The sequence below is a fragment of the Anolis sagrei genome, chromosome 1 (genome assembly GCF_037176765.1).
Source record: "Anolis sagrei isolate rAnoSag1 chromosome 1, rAnoSag1.mat, whole genome shotgun sequence".
Taxonomy (NCBI): Eukaryota; Metazoa; Chordata; class Lepidosauria; order Squamata; family Dactyloidae; genus Anolis; species Anolis sagrei.
Genome location: NC_090021.1, coordinates 231,407,793 through 231,428,153, shown reverse-complemented (window position 1 = coordinate 231,428,153; position 20,361 = coordinate 231,407,793). Strand labels below are relative to the sequence as shown.

General features: G+C 41.6%; 1 protein-coding gene across 2 annotated transcripts in view; it reads left to right on the top strand.

The window, feature by feature from the left end:
- Positions 1-20,361, top strand: part of OBSL1 (obscurin like cytoskeletal adaptor 1) — a 67,213-nt gene that overhangs the window by 12,900 nt on the left and 33,952 nt on the right. For both annotated transcript variants that reach the window (XM_067460940.1, XM_060772784.2), the window contains exons 5-12: positions 1,919-2,224; positions 2,558-2,833; positions 3,575-3,853; positions 4,884-5,156; positions 9,315-9,587; positions 11,195-11,467; positions 13,072-13,344; positions 15,370-15,642. In XM_067460940.1, coding sequence (XP_067317041.1) covers positions 1,919-2,224; positions 2,558-2,833; positions 3,575-3,853; positions 4,884-5,156; positions 9,315-9,587; positions 11,195-11,467; positions 13,072-13,344; positions 15,370-15,642 — 2,226 coding nt within the window. The remainder of the gene's footprint in view (positions 1-1,918; positions 2,225-2,557; positions 2,834-3,574; positions 3,854-4,883; positions 5,157-9,314; positions 9,588-11,194; positions 11,468-13,071; positions 13,345-15,369; positions 15,643-20,361) is intronic.

Here is a 20,361-nt window from a genome sequence, read left to right as displayed (position 1 = left end):
TCTTGGCAAACTTCATTTTGAACTAGCAAGTTAAAAATGAACACTGCTCTTGACATTACTTTAAGCACCATTTTTCTCCCTATCCTGGGCCCCAAACTCTTTCTTCTGCTCCCCTGTGAGAGTTCTTCACAAGCCAGCCATCATCTCTTTCAGTGTTCCTACATGAAAAACAAGGCCAAATACCTATAGAATATAAGAATACAAGGGAAACGTGGGAGGCAGCGGGATAGAAAGCTAAGCTGCAAGCTAACTACTTGAGACTTCCATTGAAATCTGTGCATAACCTTAAATAAAAAGTTATGGTGCTTGAAATGTCCCAGGATCAAAGATAAAAAAGGTACATGTTGTCCCCTGACATTAAGGCCAGTTGTGTCCGACTCTGGGGGTTGGTGCTCATCTCCATTTCTAAGCTGAAGAGCCAGCATTGTTCGTAGACAACTCCAAGGTCATGTGGCCGGCATGACTGCATGGAGCACCGTTACCTTCCTGCTGGAGTGGTACCTATTGAACTACTCATATTTGCATGTTTTTGAACTGCTAGGTTGGCAGAAGCTGGGGCTAACAGCAGAAGCTCACGCTGCTCCCAGGATTCCAACCACCGACCTTTTGGTCAGCAAGTTCTGCAGCTCGGTGGTTCAACCCACTGTGCCACCACAATGGGCTATGTAAAACTGAGCACTTTGTAGATTCTCTTCTTTCTTTTTATGATGTTCAACAACATTTTAACTCTATTCTCTGGGGTGTGTCTTTTTCCCTTTTTCCTCAAGCTGCTTTCCCATCCAAAAGGGGTAAAGAGGCAACCACTTCCTCCCGCTTTATTTGTTTTTGTTAAGAACTGCTTTTTTTCCTTAACAACAGCAACCCACAAGTCTAAAGGCTAGGTAGAACACAAAACTTTGTGTGATATGTGGTCTGGATTTAAACCCAGGTAGTATGTAGATACTTCCATAGGGAGTTTCCTTCCTTCCTAAGACTTGTATCTAAGGATTGAACTGGTGATGCTGGATGCAGCATCTATTTCATCACATGTTCATGTGGCTGCAGAATTCTTAGAATAATAGAATCCTAGAGTTAGAAGAGACCTCGTGGGCTATCCAGTCCAACCCCCTTCCAAGAAGCAGGAAAATCGCATTCACAGCACTCTTGGTGATCAGTTAATTGGTGAGCATTTATTGCCTGGTATCAGAAACTCACTGAATTAAGGCCAAGGATTAGACATGTGTTCTTAACAAGATGGGATGGTGTCCCATGTGCTGCATGGAATTGTAGAATCGTAGAATCATAGAGTTGGAAGAGTCCACATGGACAATCTAGTCTAACCCTATTCTGCTATGCAGGGATACCCAATGAAAGCACCCCTGATAGATGGCTACCCATCCTCTGTTTAAAAATCTCCACAGAATGAGACTCCACCATCCACCTCCCTTATATAAGCAAAATTATAATCGTAATTTGTAGTTACTTCTTCCTATAATAGTATGCCTATCATGTGCACCTCAATCTGGCATTGTCACTAAAGGTCCAGGTAGCCTCTTTAGCAAAGATTCCCTTTCTTCTGGTTAGACTGCTGTGACAATTGTGCAGTCTAGTCTTTTCTAGACAGGAATATCTGATTATTCATATTGTGGTAGCATCTAAGATTGACTGCTATAATATATTATTACTAGTCTGCTATTTGAAGAGATTTTAGAAACTTCAGTTAATTGACATGTCTGTTGACTGGACCAGTTAGATCAGTGGTTCTTAACCTTTGGGTCCCCAGGTGTTTTGGCCTACAACTCCCAGAAATCCCAGCCAGTTTACCAGCTGTTAGGATTTCTGGGAGTTGAAGGACAAAACATCTGGGGACCCACAGGTTGAGAACCACTGAGTTAGACCATGGAGTGAGTAGATAATAGAAGTGACTTATTTTCTTCAGGTGCTAAGAGAATCCCACCAAGTGCACCTGTGGCAGCAAGGATGTGCACGTCACGCAGCAATGCTGCTCTCCTAACCTGGTGTCCACCACCTGACATGCACCGGAGTCCACCAAGCAGTTATATCATTGAGAGGAAGGCCTTGGGAGAGGCCGATTGGGTGTCATGCCTGACCACTGATGTTGCCAGTATGGTTGAAGTTCCAGGTGATGGTGTGCCGCAGGAAGGAGACTACTGTTTCCGTGTGTGTTCTGCCAATCAGTATGGATGCAGTGAACATGTGGAATTCCCAGGCTCTGTTCATCTTGGTAAGCCTTTCTGCCCTCTATTTGCATATATAATCTGGGGGAAATGCCTTCATTCAAACATGGCTATTACAACCATCTCTGTTTTATCACATGGTTGCTTTTCTTCTTGTGATTAAATCCCCAGAGCCTAAATGAGCATGATTAATTTTACCACTCCTTGCCTACTTTGAAACAGTTAAATTGCAGTAGGGGGGATATCCAGTCGTGCTGGAGCAGAAGGAAAGAAATTTCTTTTGTTGCATAGTCCGAACTCCAAGCCTGCATTATGACTGCACGTGAGCATGCACTCATCATCCCTTTTTAGGCTGACTCCCTCAACCTCTGTTCCTACAGTCCCCAAGGCCCGTGTACAAAGAGGACTGCAAGATGTTACAGTTCACACCGGTGAGGATGCTACTTTTTCAGTCCAGCTTTCAGTCAACATATCAGGTTGCTGGTTCTTCAATGGAAGAAAGTTAGAAAAGGAAGAAGAAGACCAGCAGTACCAGATCACACACTGTGGAATAGACCATGCCTTGAAAATTAGTCAAGTACAGCTATTTGCCAATGGGTTTGAGGTTCGATTTGAGACCAATGGTGTAAAGGAATGTGCCGTTTTGCATGTGCAAGGTAAGCCTTTAGTTGACTCTAGCAGGTCAAAAATCACCCTACCTGTTCTTAATATATTCAAGATATTATCCATAAAAACACAGTCCTCTTGCAATAGTGTAATCTATCTTTGTATTGTGTTATTGAGGCTGTGTCGATACTAGATGCTTAATCTGGGGTCAGTTGGAGCATTATGTTTTAGACTGGCCCAGGTTGACCATGATGTTGGCCACATGGACCGGGCTGAATTCTGTGTGGCTTTGTATCATTGTCCACACAGCCCAGCCAGGGTGACATTAGCTACACTGGCCTGTCCCCTATTTTCAGTTGCAATTTCCAATACTCCCTCGCCAGCATTGTAGCTCTGAGGAAAACCTGCCCAGTGTATCACCACTTCTGATGAGTTCATAAACAGATGCTTGGACATGTGGTCATTGGTCAGGGAAGGGGGACTGTGTGGCTTTTGCTGTTTGGTAATCATGCTGAATTGGACCCAATCCAGCCATTCATGTGGCAAAAGACTCCAAGGCTATGTGTGAGTTTCCAGGGAACAATGGACTCTCCCCTGACTTTGCTTAGCTTGGAACAAAGCCCAGATGAGCCAAAGAAAAAAAGAAAAAAAAGATGGATCCTCACTGTAAATAGCTATATGTTGTCTGGATTGCTTGCACCAGTTTTTGAATGATATCTGATTATTAATTTTGCAAGTGGAGTTATGGCCTCAATATTTTGTATTGGTTTTTACACATTATGTCTTTCCAGCCCCACTGGTGCACATCACCCCAGTTCCTGAGGCCAGGAGACTCCGGACACTTTTGGCTGGGATGCCTCTGGTCCTGGAGTGTGAGGTCTCTACACCTGATGCTTGCACTTTCTGGTTCAAAGAAGGAAACCCTGTGTCTTTGGATGATGGCGCCCTTCTTGTCCAATCAGAAGGCTGCATCCGCAGGCTCTTAATTCCCTCGGTCTCATCTTTGGATTCTGGGACATATACCTGTGATGTAGGTGATGATGCCATCACCTTCAGGGTAACTGTGGATGGTAAGTTGTCAGGGATGTTGTTGGTGTGCATGTAGGAAATTCTTCCTCCCTCCCCCCCCCCCCCCAAAAAAAAGCAGTGGAAAGAGATGTGATAGGGATGAACTGATTGGAAGTTTAATCAGCATAAAAATAAGGCCATATCTTTAAATACAAAGTCACTGATTGAAAAAAAAGTAGCATATAACAGCTTTTTCTTAATGCTTTGAGATTTGTACAGGTTGAATATCCCTTATGTTGAATTCCAGATCTGAAATACTCCAAACTCTAAAATTGTCTATAGGGTGGCTGAAATAGTGGCAACTTTGTCTTCTGATAGCTCAACATACAAAACCTTTGTTTCATGCACACATTTTTGAAAGTATTGTGTATAAATTAACTTTCAACTGTATATTGAAAGTTCCCATCCCCAAGATATCTCAATAGGTATATATGCAAAATTGGATAAGGCACGCTCAACCTGTCTTATCTACTACTTGGAGTTTGGTTTGGAAGCTCATTAGAGCTGTACTTACTAGTGTATAGAGCAGTGCTTCTCAACCTGTGGGTTGCCAGATGTTTTGACCTTCAACTCCCAGAAATCCTAACAGCTGGTAAACTGGCTGGGATTTCTGGGAGTTGTAGGCCAAAACATCTGGGGACCCACAGGTTGAGAACCACTGATATAGAGCAAGGTGACTGTATTAGTTGACAGGTACTGTGAGACAGGGATCTGGCAATGATGTGTTAGAGAACAGAGCTGCATGTACTCTACACAGTTTGGTCCACACCTTTGTATTAGTTGGCTGCCTTTAGGTGAAAGTAGTGAGTGTCTAAATAACATTCAGCAGTAAATCTGACTTGATTTAATATGGAAAGAGGGAAATGCCATCCTGTCCTTCACTTGAAAAGCTTATTTGCCTGGTCTGATGCTACATCTTCCCTTCCCAGCCTGAAAAATCAGCAGAGGTCTTCATTTCCCCTTTCCCCTGTCCTTCATTTTGTGAGTGTTGGTTGCATTTTCTACCATCATTGTATCTTTATACCACTGTAGAGCTTCCTTTGAAGGTTGTGCACTCCAATACCAAAGAGGCCCATGCTTATGAAGTTGGAGAACGTGTGATGTTGACCTGTGAATTATCCCGGCCTGATGCCCCTGTGCACTGGTATAAGGATGGGGAGGCAGTGGAAGAAAGAGATGGTCTCCTGCTGGAAAGTGATGGAGCTCTCCGCCGGCTGGTCATCACTTCAGCCCAAGCACAGGACTCAGGAGAATTTATGTGTGACATTGGTGGAGATTCTGTCTTCTTCAACATCTCTGTTAAAGGTCAGCCATTTTTCCCAAATCAAGATGCACCCTCAAAATGTGCTCCAAAGCCCTTCATGTGTGTAGGTGCCTTCACTTGAGTTTTCTATTAAAAGGTTCAGAAGAGCCAGCCTTTTGCATCTAGCCACTCTTAAATGTTCCTCTGGCTCAATGCTATAGTGCCACAGGAGCTGTGATTTTACAAAGTCTTTAGCCTTCAATGCCAAAGAGAGCTGGTGCTTCACCAAACTTTAAATCCCATGATTCCACAGCATTGAGCCATGGTAGTTCAAGTGGTGTCAAAACTGCATTAATGCTGCATTAATGGGGGAGTGAATCCTACCCCAAGCCTTCAGAAAACATTCTCTTTCAACTTAACCACATTCATTCTATTGTTGTGAGGTTGGGATAAATTGAAAAACATTTTAGATGCAGAAAATGTCTATGGTAATGATAAATAATAATGCGGAGTATGTAAGTGTTTTACAGTGTTATCTTTATACATGACTCTTCAGGTGACTTTGTTAGGTACGAGGGTTATCTGGAAAGTAAGGTTACAAGGCACGTAGCTCTCATGGGGAATTTTCTCAGGGGAAGTTGCTATCATTGCCATGTAGCAGGAAGCCAGTGGAAGTGAATGAGCAGGTTTTTTTTTGTCGTATCAGGAGCGACTTGAGAAACTACAAGTCACTTCTGGTGTGAGAGAATTGGCCGTCTGCAAGGACGTTGCCCAGGGGACGCCAGGATGATTTTGATGTTTTTATCATCCTTGTGGGAGGCTTCTCTCATGTCCCTGTATGATGAGCTGGAGCCGATAGAGGGAGCTCATCCACCTCTCCCCGGATTCGAACCTGTGACCTGTCGGTCTTTAGTCCTGCCGGCACAGGGATTTAACCCATTGCACCACCGGGGACTCCAGTCATCAGCTCATCAACTGCCGTTGTGCTGAAAGTTGCCCTCATTCGATTTCCATCCAAGTGTGAAGTTCACGCTGTAATACGCTACCTAAATGCTAAGGGCGTGAACAGCACTGCAATTCATTGCTACGTCATTTCTGTTTATGGAGAGGACGTAATGTCAAGACAACATGTGAAAAGATGGGCACAGAATATATTGTGAGACCATGAAGAAACTTTGCAGAGCCATCCAAAATAAACATTGTGGGATGCTGATGGCGGGAGTCTGTCTCCTTCATGACAATACACGTCCACACACCGCTCATGCAACACAAGAATTGTTGACTTCATTTGGTTGGGATGTTTTAAGCCACCCCTCTCACAGCCCCGATCTCATACCCAGTGACTATCATATGTTCACTAAATTGAAGGAACACCTTGGTGGAAAACATTTTTCTGACAACAACGAGGTGAAAATCGAAGTGACAAATTGGCTGAAAATGGCGCAGGGAAACATTTATGACACAGGCATCAAAAACTCATCCCACGGATGACAAAATGTATTGAACTGAATGGTGATTGTGTGGGAAAATATTGCAATACCTATGCTACAATCCATGTAAGTTTTATTAAAATATATACATTCTTTGTATTTAAAAAATATTGTAACCTAACTTTCCGAATAACACTCGTACATACAGGGTTACATCTTCAGAATAATTATTTCATTCATTCCTGTGGCTGTTATGAAGAAGATTTTAGTATCCCAATTTTGCAGGATAAATTACAGAGGCTGAAGAAGAAAACTTGCCTGAGGCAAGACAAGAACTTATGAGTGAGCAGAGATATAAACCTAGGCCTCTCATTCCAAAGGTCTATTCTCATGGCTTCTTACCACAATTCAGTTGTCAAAGGAAAATATAGTTTCAACAGGTATAATGAAATTCTTCCATTGACAAGATATGAGGGTAAATGTTTGAACATACTGAGCTACTGCTCTCTGGACCATTTCCTGCCCTGATTGACTGCATACTTTTATTTAGGCTGATGCATTTACTGTCTCTTTGATTAAGAGGCTGTACCTGCTCCCCCTGAAGGAACAAAACCAAACCTCCTTTGAAGGAAGCTTTTAGGGCATGTGCAGCAGCCACTTTATTTCACTTAAATTTCATTCCTACTAAGCAAGGTAGTCAAACAGGTCTTTTTCACCCATCCCTCTCCATCATGATAAAATGTGATTAAGAAAGAAAAGGAAAACATAATGGTATCGAAACCCCAAACTCCAAAACAGAGTCCAAAGCCCATGGCTGTGAGTGTACCCAGGCATGGCGCCTGCAACTGATATTTTCCCCAGAAACCCAGTTCCAGGTGACTCCTAGTATGAACTCACTCAATTGCATAAAGCACATACACATACAAGGGCAAATCTCATAATCTGTTGAACTAATAATAGACCCAGATCAAGAGGGTTGTGGAAATTAACACCCAGCCAAACCTTCATCATGAGAACCTATCCATACCTTGCCAACAGCCTGCCATTCATTGTTAAGCTAGACAAAACCCATTGCCTTGTCTGAGCAGGCCGAAACGGAGTCATTTGCACCCATTACCCCAAACCCTTCCCACATTCCTCCCTTCGGGCACCCATGAGAGGCAGACCAAGAAACAGCCTAAAATTTCAAATTAAGCAATGACAGTTTATTTAAATTCCCACCAAGAAACCAATAGACTGCAGCTTGATGCTTCATGCCTGGCCAACCAGAGCATAGATTCTAGCCAGACCCAGGCTAAGAGCCTATTATTATTATTATTATTATTATTATTATTATTATTATTATTTATACCCCACTTTTTCTCTCCACAAGGAGGCTCAAAGTGACTAAAACACTCAGGGTGGCGAATGGCCTTTGTTTTGAACTGCTATCAAATTCCTTTAAATGCTTCTGTATGTTCTCAATGCCTGACGTCAGTTTTTGAAATTTGCAGATTCTGACCCCTTTCACACAGCTGAATAAAATCCCACATTTTCTGCTTTGAACTGGGTTATATGGTAGCGTAGGCTCAGATATTCCAGTTCAAAGGAGATAGTGTGGATTATTGTGCCTTGGTATTCTGTGTTATATGGCTGTGTGAAAGGGCCCTCTGCTAGCACCCACTTGGACAAGGTGAATAAAGCCACTGTTCCTTTGCCTTCAACCCATTAGCATCTCATTTGGTTTTTGGAGCTTGGCATAATGGGCCTCTGAACCCACGGTTCTTGCAGGAGTCAAAATTACTCATCAATAGGTTTAGAACCCCCTGGAAAATCCAATTATACTTTCTGAATAACAACAACAACCATTTTTATTTGCTACACACCACATCTCACAGTGAAAACGTATCCCAATGAAAAACATACAATAAGATGCACATATTAAAAGACATTATAAACAAATGCCTAAATATAGTAAGTAGTTACCAAAGAAAAATTCAATATTCAGAATATACAAATGTCTAGAGATAGCAAATTCCTAGTACAGGCATATGGTGGAATGCAAAGGGAAACATGTACATGGGGGGGGGGGAGCAAAAATCCAACAAGCTTCGTGTACTAATTGATGGTCAGCTTGTTTAAAGAAATTACCAGCTAACCATCAATAGCCCATGGAGCTTGTTTTCTCTTTGTTTACCACATATGGATTCCAACACATCACATTATCATCAACAATACCCATTTGAAACTTTAGAAAAAAAGTTTCATTGAATTGAAAATCTATAAAATAACATTGCATATTTGAGGACAAAAATGTAATTACCTCTTAGACCATAATTTTCCTGGCAGAATCAAGGATGGTTATAACCAAATATTTTTCTTTGATTAATTTTGTTACTAAATTATAAAAAAAATAACAAGATTAAAACTGATTCAGAAAGATGTCTTTAATTTAAACTGATTTGGGGAGTAGCAATGAAAAATCCTTGGTAATGTCTGGAGTTTCCTGTTAGTACTTTAGAATGGACAAAATGTCAAGTAGATCTCCAAAATAAAACTAGTTTGTACAGGAACAAAACCTGGGACTACTAGAGACTTTTATCTGGAGAGGCTCTCGGAAAGCAGGAAAGAAGATAATTAAATGTGGCTGCTCTACCTGATTGTGATAGTTGCAAGTTGTGGGAACTTGGCTGACTTATACCTCATTATTTCCCCAAAGTTTGCACTTTTTGTGAGTCATCTTCCAATTGTGGAGGTCCATCAGACATTTATGGCAACTAGGGTATCTTATACTGTGTTTTTGTACCCCAGAACCTCCTGTAACTGTTGTACAGTCCAATGCTGAAGATGCTCATGCCTACCAGGTTTCCCAGCGTGTGGTCTTAAGCTGTGAGCTGTCCCGTCCCAATGCTTCTGTTCGCTGGTACAAAGATGGGGAAGAGGTGGAAGGAAATGAAGGCTTCCTCTTGGAGAAAGAGGGCTCACACTGCCAGCTGACCATTCCTTCTGCACAGATCCATGATACAGGAGAGTTTGTCTGCGATGTGGGCGGTGATTCTGTCTTCTTCAATATTACTGTCACAGGTGAGAAATGTCCTCTGCTAAACTTCCTGCATAGTCTACATTACTCATTATTTTCGTATCATTGTAATAAGCCTGTCATTTGCTAAGAGGATGGGTTGAGGTTGCCTGCCTGGTTCCCAAAATACTATCACACATCTCCAATTATAAGACATTTCAGATTTCTCCTAGCATAAGTTTATTTCCTTTAGCCTGGCATACAAGATCATCCAATTAGTTGTTAGAGACTGGGAAGGAGAACTAGCATTTTTTGATGTTTCTGAAAGTGGAGAGAAAATATGGTAGATAATTCTTTGAATCCTTAATATACAATCTGTTGCTTGAGATTACTTTTAGAGTTCATCAGTATGGGAAAGATAAGCCCTGCACTAGCCGAGAACTCAATGAATATATTTTAGGGATCCCAGTCACCTGCTCACCCATGAGGAGGTGGGTTTTTATTAATTGAAGCAGAGTGTATGCTTTTTTCCTACTGCAAAATACCTGCTGCATTCATTAATTACCAATAAAGTATTATTGTATAGTAGTGTTAGTTTTAAATTACCATCTTAGGGTGACCTTTCTCTTCTTCTACCTCTTTGAAGCCAAGCAGTAATAGTTAGGATGTATACAATTATGTGCTGATCCACATATGAGCATCCTAATATCATAAATACAAGCATATTTGCATGTGCACATATATGGAACAGCACATAACTGGGGTTTTTAAAAAAACTTCCACTGGATTTCTCCCTTCCTCTAATCCAGTGGTTCTCAACCTGTGGGTCCCCAGGTATTTTGGCCTACAACTCCCAGAAATCCTAGTTTACCAACTGTTAGGATTTCTGGGAGTTGAAGGCCAAAAACATATGGGGACCCCAGGTTGAGAACCACTGCTCTAATCATTTATTAAGGCTCTGTTTACAGTGTTACAGTGTTTACAATGTTTACAGTGTAAAATAAAGAGTTCTAATGGCTCTCGGTTCATGCTTCAGCTGGACCAGTCTCCACAGGAAGGAGGGAAGAAAAACATGTGTTTTTCTGTCATGCAGGGTCACACAGACATGCAAATATCCTCATCTTTAGGCCAGAAATGGGATAAAAGGGGATCTTTTTATCCTGCAATTTCCCTCCTTTGTAGCTCATCAGCACGCATTTAGCATTGACATTGTGTAGCACCCGTATCCTTTTTGAAACAGGAAGTCCCGTGTTTAAAGCCCTGTCTGGATGGGTCCATTGTGTACCTTCAAGTTGTTTACAACTTATAGCAACCCTAAGGCAAGCCTACACAGGGTTTCCTGGGGCCGGGAGTATCTGACATACCCAGGGTTACCCAGTGGGTTTTCATGGCTAAATGGGGGTAGTCTCCAGAGTTTCAGTACAACACTCAAATGGCTGTGCCATAATGGCTGCTACCAACTATCAAATTAGAAAAATTAGAATCCATCTTAAGTGAATGTCTAGTGCAGTATGGTTTTTGTTGATTTGGCAGTGTCTCCTCAGAAAGAGGTCTTTCCAAACTCTCCTTGGAGATGTTTGGTATAGAACCTGGCATCTTCTGCATGCAAAAATGTACTTTCCTCTGAATTGTGAGCCCTTCCCTAATATCGGATGTGTTTATTCTATTGCAGAGCCTCCTGTCCAGGTTGTAAGTTCCAATACAGATGAACCTCATACCTATCAATCCTTGGATACGGTGAGATTGGCCTGTGAACTGTCCCGCCCTAATGTTCCTGTTCGCTGGTACAAAGATGGGGAAGAAGTAGAGGAGAGTGAGCGTCTTCAGCTAGAGGGTGAAGGGTGCTACCACAGACTGGTCATTGCCTCTGCTCAGGTGCAAGATACAGGAGAATTCGTATGTGATGCAGGTGGTGATTCAGTCTTCTTCAACATTACTGTTAAAGGTCAGTGATATCTATTACTTTTCCTTGGACATAGATTTTAGCCAGGAGTGAGCAAAACACATTACTTGCTACTATTTCTAAATTCCCATGTACAGTTTTTTACTTAGAAAAAAGGATGAAAAAATAATGGTTTCATCAGAAAACAAGTATAGTTTGTAATGTATCCCAGTTAATTTTTCCTCTTGTTGCATTGATTTGACTAATATCTGTTGGTGGGGAATGATGGGATTTGTAGACCAATACATCTGAAATGGGCCAAGTTTGGCAAGACTGCTGTATGGGGATTCAGACATTATCCTATTTACTCTCTGCACCCCTCAGTCATTGCCAGACTGTAAGTTAATATATCTGAGGTTCTTCTTTTTGTTTTTGTCCCTTTTAAAAGTGTTACTTATTTCTCCCCAGCCTCACCCATGACAGAGACATTTCTGAGTTCTTTTCATTATTTAGATTCATTGTTGGTAGGGTTCACAGTGCTTGCTCTCTGAATATGGCAGCTATTCATATACAAGCATACATACAAACATATCACCACTTTTATATACAGGCAGTCCCCAGGTTATGAACAAGTAAGTCAGAACAGGTTCATTTTTAAGTGTAACTCCAGCCAATCAATCCCAGCCTATCTATCTATCTATCTATCTATCTATCTATCTATCTATCTATCTATCTATCTATCTATCTACCTACCTACCTACCTACCTACCTACCTATCTATATCTGCACATCGGACAGCATAGGGAAAGGTTAACACCGCTGAGGTGTTCGTTTTGCTGTCTGTGCCCCTGTTCAGAAAATTTCACCTTATTTTCTGTCCCTGTGACCCCTTAGATTTCTCTCACTTTGTGCTGTCTCACTCCTGTTCTTAACTATGAGTAATTCGTAAGTTGGGTGTTTGTAACTCAGGGACTGCCTGTATATAGATGCCTTTGTTAATCTTTGCTACAATTGACCTACATTGTGACACATCTGAAACCATTTCCGCAAGGAAATTTGGATTACATGGCTTGTGTACATTATTATAGAGTTGCACTCATCACACCACAAAACTAATTGTCTAGAGTAGTCATTTTTAATGATGGGCAAATATCCCAATGGGCTGATTTTCTAAGTGCCTTGGAAGCTGCTTCTTTGACTGGAATTTGAGTTTCTTTTCTAACTTGTGAATGTTTGGTACTTAAAACACTATAGCACTGGTTCCCAACTGGGACTAATCCTTAGATCCCACATCCCCTCCTCCTGGGCAATGTTCATGAAAGTCTCATGAACAATTTCAAGTTCTTGTAATTCCTGCAGGCTTTGTCTTGACTCATTAACAACCCATCCTACTTTCCAGGAATAGCTGAATTCTAATGAACTCTTCTGGGGAGTTCCTAGAGTTTCAAGCTAGTTAATTTTCTCTGCACATAGCATCTGCTTGATAGTTGGATGTAGGGTAAAAAATAAGGCCCTACCAATATGGAGTTCTGAGCTAGACCCATTGGTAACAACCTGTATGTTTGATTTTGACAATTCCCTTCTGGTTTCCAGTATTTGATTTCTCTCTCTGTGTGTGCCTGTGTGAATTGTTTCTTAAGCCTGTTTGTACTGAACTCTGTTCACAGAACCTCCGGTAAAGATTGTGCTCTCTAATGCGGATGAAGCCCATGCCTACCTGGTTGGGGAGCGTGTGGTGCTGTCCTGTGAGCTGTCTCGCCCAGATGCTCCTGTGTGCTGGTACAAAGATGGAGAGGAAGTGGAAGGAAGTGAGGGCCTCCTGATGGAAAGAGAGGGCCAGCATTGCCAGCTAATCATACCATTAGCTCAGGTCCAAGATTCAGGGGAGTTTCTGTGTGATGCGGGTGGTGATTCTGTTTTCTTCAACATCAGCGTTGCAGGTAAGAGGATCAATGATTTTGCCTTAGAAGATAAATGTGTTCTCCTCTGTTTCACACTAGTTGGGCTGTTGAAAGTGGGCTTGGCATCCAGTGAAGTTTTGTTTGGCCCCTCCTGCAGTCGTTCATTAGCTGCCAATGGGCAAAATGGAAGTAATTATCAATGTGGAAGTTGAAGGGTAGTCACCTGGCAGATAAGCACTTTTGGACACAGACGATGGCTTTGGGCTGAGTGGGAAAGATGCTCCTGAATATGAATGAAAGTGAGGGATGTGAGGAAGGGACTCTTATACTGCCCCCCTTCCTCTTTCATTTCATGCAAGCTAGGAAGAATAATAGAATCATAGAGTTGGAAGAAACCTGGTGGACCATCCAGTCCAACCCCCTTCCAGGAATCAGGAAAATTGCATTCAAAGCACCCTTGACAGACGGCCATCCAACCTCTGCTTAAAAACCTCCATAGAAGGAGCCTCCACCACAGTCTGGGGCAGAGAGTTCCACTGCTGAACAGCTCTCACAGTCAGAAAGTCCTTCCTCATGTTCAGGTGGAATCTCCTTTCCTGTAGTTTGAAGCCATTGTTCCGTGTCCTAGTCTTCATAAAACAAGCTTGCTCCCTCTTCCCATGACTTCCCTTCACATATTTATACATGGCCTTCATCACGTCTCCTCTCAGCCTTCTCTTCTGCAGACTAAACATGCCCAGCTCTTTAAGCCACTCCTCATAGGGCTTGTTCTCTAGACCCTTGATCATTTTAGTTGCCCTCCTCTGGACACATTCCAATTTGTCAACATCTCCCTTCAACTGCAGTGCCCAGAATTGGACACAGTGTGGTCTGACCAAGGCAGAATAGACAGGTAGCATGACTTCACTGGATCTAGACACTAGACTCCTATTTATGCAGGCCAAAATTCTTGGGGAGCTCACTAATGGGCCAGTTCACAGTGATAGTGGCAGTAATGAAGCCACATGAGAAGCAGGGATGAAGGTAAGGTGTGGCAGGTAGGGGAGGCTTTCTAGACCAGCCTGAGGTTTGGTAAGAGTTTTCTACTTTGTTGCATGTCAGATTGCTTTGCCTGTCAGCTGCGGGAAAAACTATTAAGGAGTCCAGGTTAACTTCTTGGTCCTCCGAGTGGCAATTGTGAGTCCCTGTCAGAGCAGTTAAAAGTCATTATACAGGATTTCCAATATTGTACATTATTACTATTATTGTTGTAATAATTATTATTACTGGATGCCAAAAACAAATTGTCAGTTAGCGATACTACTGAGAGAGATAAAAGCATATGTAACATGTTCAGCTCTCAGATTCTCATGTGTACCACCCCAGGCTCAGTAATTTATACCATTCTCATTCTCTCTTGATTTTGCACACAATGGTGGTTCTAATGACACTTTGGTGCATTAAAGTCAGTAGAAATGAGGAAGAGAACACAATTGCCATGCTGGCTTGGGATGCTGACTCATCTCATTGAGCTGGTACTTATGTTTAGACAGTAGGCCATTTGCTGTAGGAAATTCATGTTGTAAATTTATTTTGTAAATGCCAAGTTTTTTGGCGGTCAGAGAGATGCTGAATTTGTACACGGGTTGTGTTTGTACTGTTCTGGCAACCAAAGCATTCCATTCTCTATTAGTTAACAAATTCTTTAAAACACCATTTATGTTAGTTGCCATTGCAACATCCTGTATATGCAAGGAATTCGTTTATTTTGTTCTTTCTAAACCACCTGCTGTATATCAGTATCAATGGATGACCTTGAGTTTTTAATGTTCTGCAAAAGGTTAAGATTTTCTTTAATCTCACTCTGTCTCTCTGTATGTGTGTGTGTGTGTGTGTGTGAGAGAGAGAGAGAGAGAGAGACTCACATGTGTACAAGCTCATTCCCTAACACAAAACAGTGTTGTTTCCCATAACATATTGGTTCCTTCTGCCTTCTTTATACCAACTTGGCTAGCATCCACGTTTTCTTGCTCCCTGGCTTGTTCTCAAGCCTGCTGCCAATTCTTTCTCTCTCCTATACCACAGAGCCACCTGTGAAGATTGTGCACTCCAATTCAGATGTAGCCCACACTTATCAAGCCTCAGATCGTGTCGTGCTGTCTTGTACGGTGTCCAGCCCCAAAGCCCTCGTTCGCTGGTACAAAGATGGGGAGGAAGTTGAGGAGGGGGAAGGCCTACTGTTAGAGAGTGAAGGCCTCTATCAACGGCTCATCCTTCCCTCTGCACAGGTGCAGGATACAGGGGAGTTTGTGTGTGATACGGGCACTGATTCTGCCTTCTTCGTTGTCTCTGTTGCAGGTGAGGAATGTGATATGGCTTCTGTCTTAGGTTTGTTTTCCTAGCTCTGATAGAGATATATTTTTTAGATTTCTACTTCAAACCAAGTACTGGATGGCCCATGAGGTCTCTTCCAACTCTTTGATTCTATAAGTACAGAGTAGCATCTGCAGGTAATAATACTAAGCTAAACAGACAAATAGTGTCAGATTTGGCATAAGACAGTTTCTGAGGTGCCTAGATTTAGCTTCATTTTCCTAGACTGGGACAATCTTTGACCTGTCTCCCTGAACAAAATTTTAGAAGTCAGATTTAGCTTATGCTGCCATAATTTACATTGTGCTCCATTATCACTTACCTCATTGATAAATACCATGATTGTTGTACAAGAGAGGGGAGGACATGGTTTACCTTGTGATAAGAATTGGACCCAGATTATCTTTCCTGTGGCACATTCTGAAAAATAATTATTATTTCTCACAATGGAAGAATACCTTATACTGTGACATCTCTCTAGTTCAGCAATGGACAACACTGCCCATCATAATGGAAAACCTGTTTAGTACTGTCTACACTCCTTGTTAAAGCATTCTGTAGGATTTCTTTAACAGAAGTCCTTCGCAGCCACACCCCAAGAACTGAAGCCTGGAGTTTTTGCATGATTTACTTTGCTTGATTTGCTGATTTATAATTGAGCACCAGCATTGGCTGGTGCAAAAGTCAATGGATGAACCCTGTTTCTGATGGCAAACTTCAGAGAGCTCTGGGTTCAAATTTCTGTTAGATAACTTGTTTTTTTTAAGTGGAAGGAGATTCAGAAGATAGGTTTTATACCTCCACAAGTCAGCCAAGAGCCTGAGGACAAATTTTAATGATATTTCCCAAAAAGTCTAAATGGAAGTACAATGTGTAATTGGATATATATTAAAAGGCAACTAGATGTTTATGAGAAAATGAAATTAAGAAGCAATGAAAATAGCTAAAAGCAATACTCTCTCTCTCTCTGTGTGTGTGTATACACACACACCTATATATATCACATTTCCAGTCCTGTACATGGGGCTCTGAATGGGTTACAAGATACTTGGAAAACATGATGGTTGAACATCAGCATGACCTTCCACTTGCCATCAGCTCTGGCCAACCTGGACAATAGTGAGGGATGGGAGCAGAAGTTCATCAAAATGTGGAAGGAGGCTACAAGTTCCTCATGCCCACCTGATTCAAATAGGATATTTGTATTATTTACTGTCCAAGATAGATCTTGTAGCACATTTTTTGTGTGTGTGACAGTGCCCGACTTTATGGACATAGGTTAGGAACAACAGCAGCTATGGCTCTCTGCAGAGAAGATTCTGTGGAGATGGGCTTCAGGAGAGCTACCTTAATCTATATGTTTATGTTGCTAACTTCTATCCAAAGAGCAGGGACTTCAGCAGATGTCCCTTCTTTTGTCTGGCAGTGATAACAAGTCTGTGGCCTTGTTTTAACTCCTGCTTCAATTCCAGATCCATTGGGGTGGTATTTTAGACTTTCCGTATGAATAGAACAAAGGGTTTTCATCCTTTTTGCTCATGATAGTATGGCTTTGGTAGATGTATGGAACTTTCTCTCCCCTCCCCCCATTTCAGCCCTTAAAGTTATGTTCATCTTCTTATCCCCAGATCCTTCAAGCTGTATTGAGGTTGGATGGGGAGATCTTGTAAGATAAGATCTGATAGATGGGAGTGATCTGAGTAGATGGGAATCAAAGAATATGAAGCTGTAGGCATATCCCCATAGGAACCAAAAGCAGATTAGCTCTTACCATCACCCTGAATCTCACTCCCAAAGACTGAGGGCTTATACCTATGTACTAGTGTCCCAAGAACACGGAAAGCTGCTTTGTACTGAGTTACACAATCAGTCTATCTAGCTCAGTTTTCACTAGCAAGTTATAGGCAGCATCTGTCTAATTTCTGGGTGTTTGGGGAGGGAAACAGGTTTTTTTTTAACCTTAACAAGCTAAACTCCCCTACATATCACACACTTCTTGCCATCATAGGCTCACACACTTCTTACCATCAGTTTTGCTGAGCACTCTGCACTCTAGGTACCTTTTGTAAACTAACGGTTTGATGAGCCTACCTGATTTTGTGAGAATGTAGTGCTAAGACATCGACTGTGGTGACACAGATGGAACTATTTATACTCTAGAGGTGTGGGTACAAAAAGCAGGTGTTAAGAAACAACATTATTTTGCTAACGGTACAAACTTATTCAGCTGATTGAAATGAACGTATGAAAATTCTGAGTGTGTTTATTTAAGCCAAATTTGAAGAATTTCAGGGAGAGTGTGGAATAAGCCAAATATGTATGTTGTTTTACTCAATGACTGGTTTCCAGCAATGATTCATTGAGAAGAACATGAGCTCAGAGGAAACCCTGGGAAATGGGAGTTTGGGTCCATTTTCTCTCCAAGAGGTAAAATGTCCAGCTACTCAACTATTCTGTGGAGGCCATCTTATAATTTACGCCATACACAACAACAATGAAACTTTACAAAAACAATACACAGAGTTAAAAAGTCAAAAGAGTAATCTTCATGGTACAAATGTTTTCTCAGAAACCTGGGAAGGCATACTTCTGCAAATCTATTGGATAGGACTCATGCTCACGAAACAGTAATGATGTTGTAGCAGGACACTGATTAATGATACCTTCCTCTTCCAACCCCAATAGAAGATTTCAACATCATGTCCATCCCCATCCGCAGCTATAGTGTTTCAAATGGATATGTGTAGTAAACAACCAATAGAAATAATAAAGAATAAAAGCAAACTCTAAAAGCAAATATTTTCCCAATGGGCAATCAAGCCAGAGAAGTGAATTACAAGTCACCTGAAAGTTACTGCAGGCAGTTTTAAATTGAATTACTTTCTGCACACCCCTCTGAATATCAATTCTTTATTCAATACCTATTCAATTACATATGGTGCTTTCATTTTAACTTCCCAGTAAGTTAATTTAAACTTCTTAGGCAGTTTGTCAGATTCACCGTTTTTTCAATAAACTCATCATCAGGGAACTGATTTCAACTCTGGATTTTTTCCAATACACTATTCACAGAAAACTTTGGGCCAGCATTTCAAAGTGCTGTAATTGGAGATACACGTCACTTTAACTACATCCCTGCCATAAACTAAACCTGTAAAGACTACAGGAGGAAAATATGAAATTAATACAGAGATCTCTCTCCTTGCTTCTATTGAAAACCACCATTTGGGAAACACCACTATAATGTAGCTCAGTAGTTCCCAACCTGTGGTTCATGACCACCAGTAGTCTGCAAGAATGAAAATATGGTCCACAGCCTCACCATTACTACACCGTTGCCATGAAACCAGGCAGTAACGAGAGCAACTGGTCTCGTAAAACCCTCTTGTAGTGCTGAGGCAATGGGAATGTTGGGAGGGGAGAGGCTGACTACCCATGAAAGATTACTACTACCAAATCAGTTCTAGATTATTAGATATGGTTTTCTGTGGGTGAACATATGGCGACTACTGGGTGGCATATGTTCTGTATCAGAAACTAGAGCTGATGTGGTCTATCCAATGCAGTTTTCTGAATCAGCACCCCAAATAACCAAATCTAAAATTGACCAAAAACCGATTTGTAACTCTTTTGGTAGTAATGCTGGAGAGTGGTCCCTGGTCAAGTGGTCACTGGTCAATAAAAGGTTGGGAACCATTGATGTAGATGGAGGGAACCACTTTACCCATGCATTTCTGCAGCCATATCTTATTGATCACCATTCAATTGAAAAGAGGAAGTGGCAGTAAAACTGTCTTGGGACTGGAACCATTTGGCACTGTATTGATTGGCAGGGCTTTGTTTGAAAGCCTGGAAAGCAGCAATAGAAAAACAATGTGTGTCTAAGCATGTAGGAGCACGTGTTTCCTTCACCCCAAGTGATCTAGTGTGGATTATATACCTGAATTTGAGAATTGCATATCAACTGGAGCGTTAATTCAGCACATTTCTTTTAAAAAATGGAGATTTTTCTATATATTGGTTGGGAATCATGGTGTTTTCTAGATATTGTTGGACTCTAATCTCTATGGCCATTAATGAGAGATTGTGAGAGCTACTAGAGATCTGCAAAAACAGGCACATTGGCCTTTGCTGTATACTGATGACGTAATGCTTGCTTCTAAGGACAAGGAAGAACTTGAATGTCAAGTGGAAACATGATGTGATTGGTTAGCACAATTCGGTCTTTGCCTCAGTGTCAAAAAGACGGAGTACCTGATGACCAATGAGAAGGAAACTGGTACCATCCAGGTGGACGGGGTGGATCTTCCAAAAGTCAACACCTTCAAGTATCTCAGATTGACATTAACTTCAGATGGCAACCTTTTTGACAAAGTCACCACATAGATTAACGCAGCTTGGATGAAATGATGCTTGGTAGCAGGTGTACTCTGTGACAAAAAGATGCCCGATCACCTGAAATCAAAAATCTATCAAACTGTAGTAAGACCTGCCACAATATATGGAGCCAAATATTGGCCTGCAACAAAGCAAGCAATGTTATGGAGATGAGGATGCTATGACTTACAACTGCCGTCACATGCCTTGATCACATTCACAATGATGACATCTGGCAACGCTTTGGCATTGCTCCAATTGCTCACAAACTACAAGAATCACTCCTCGGATGATATGGTCATATTCTCCAAGGTGAAGACGAGTCCA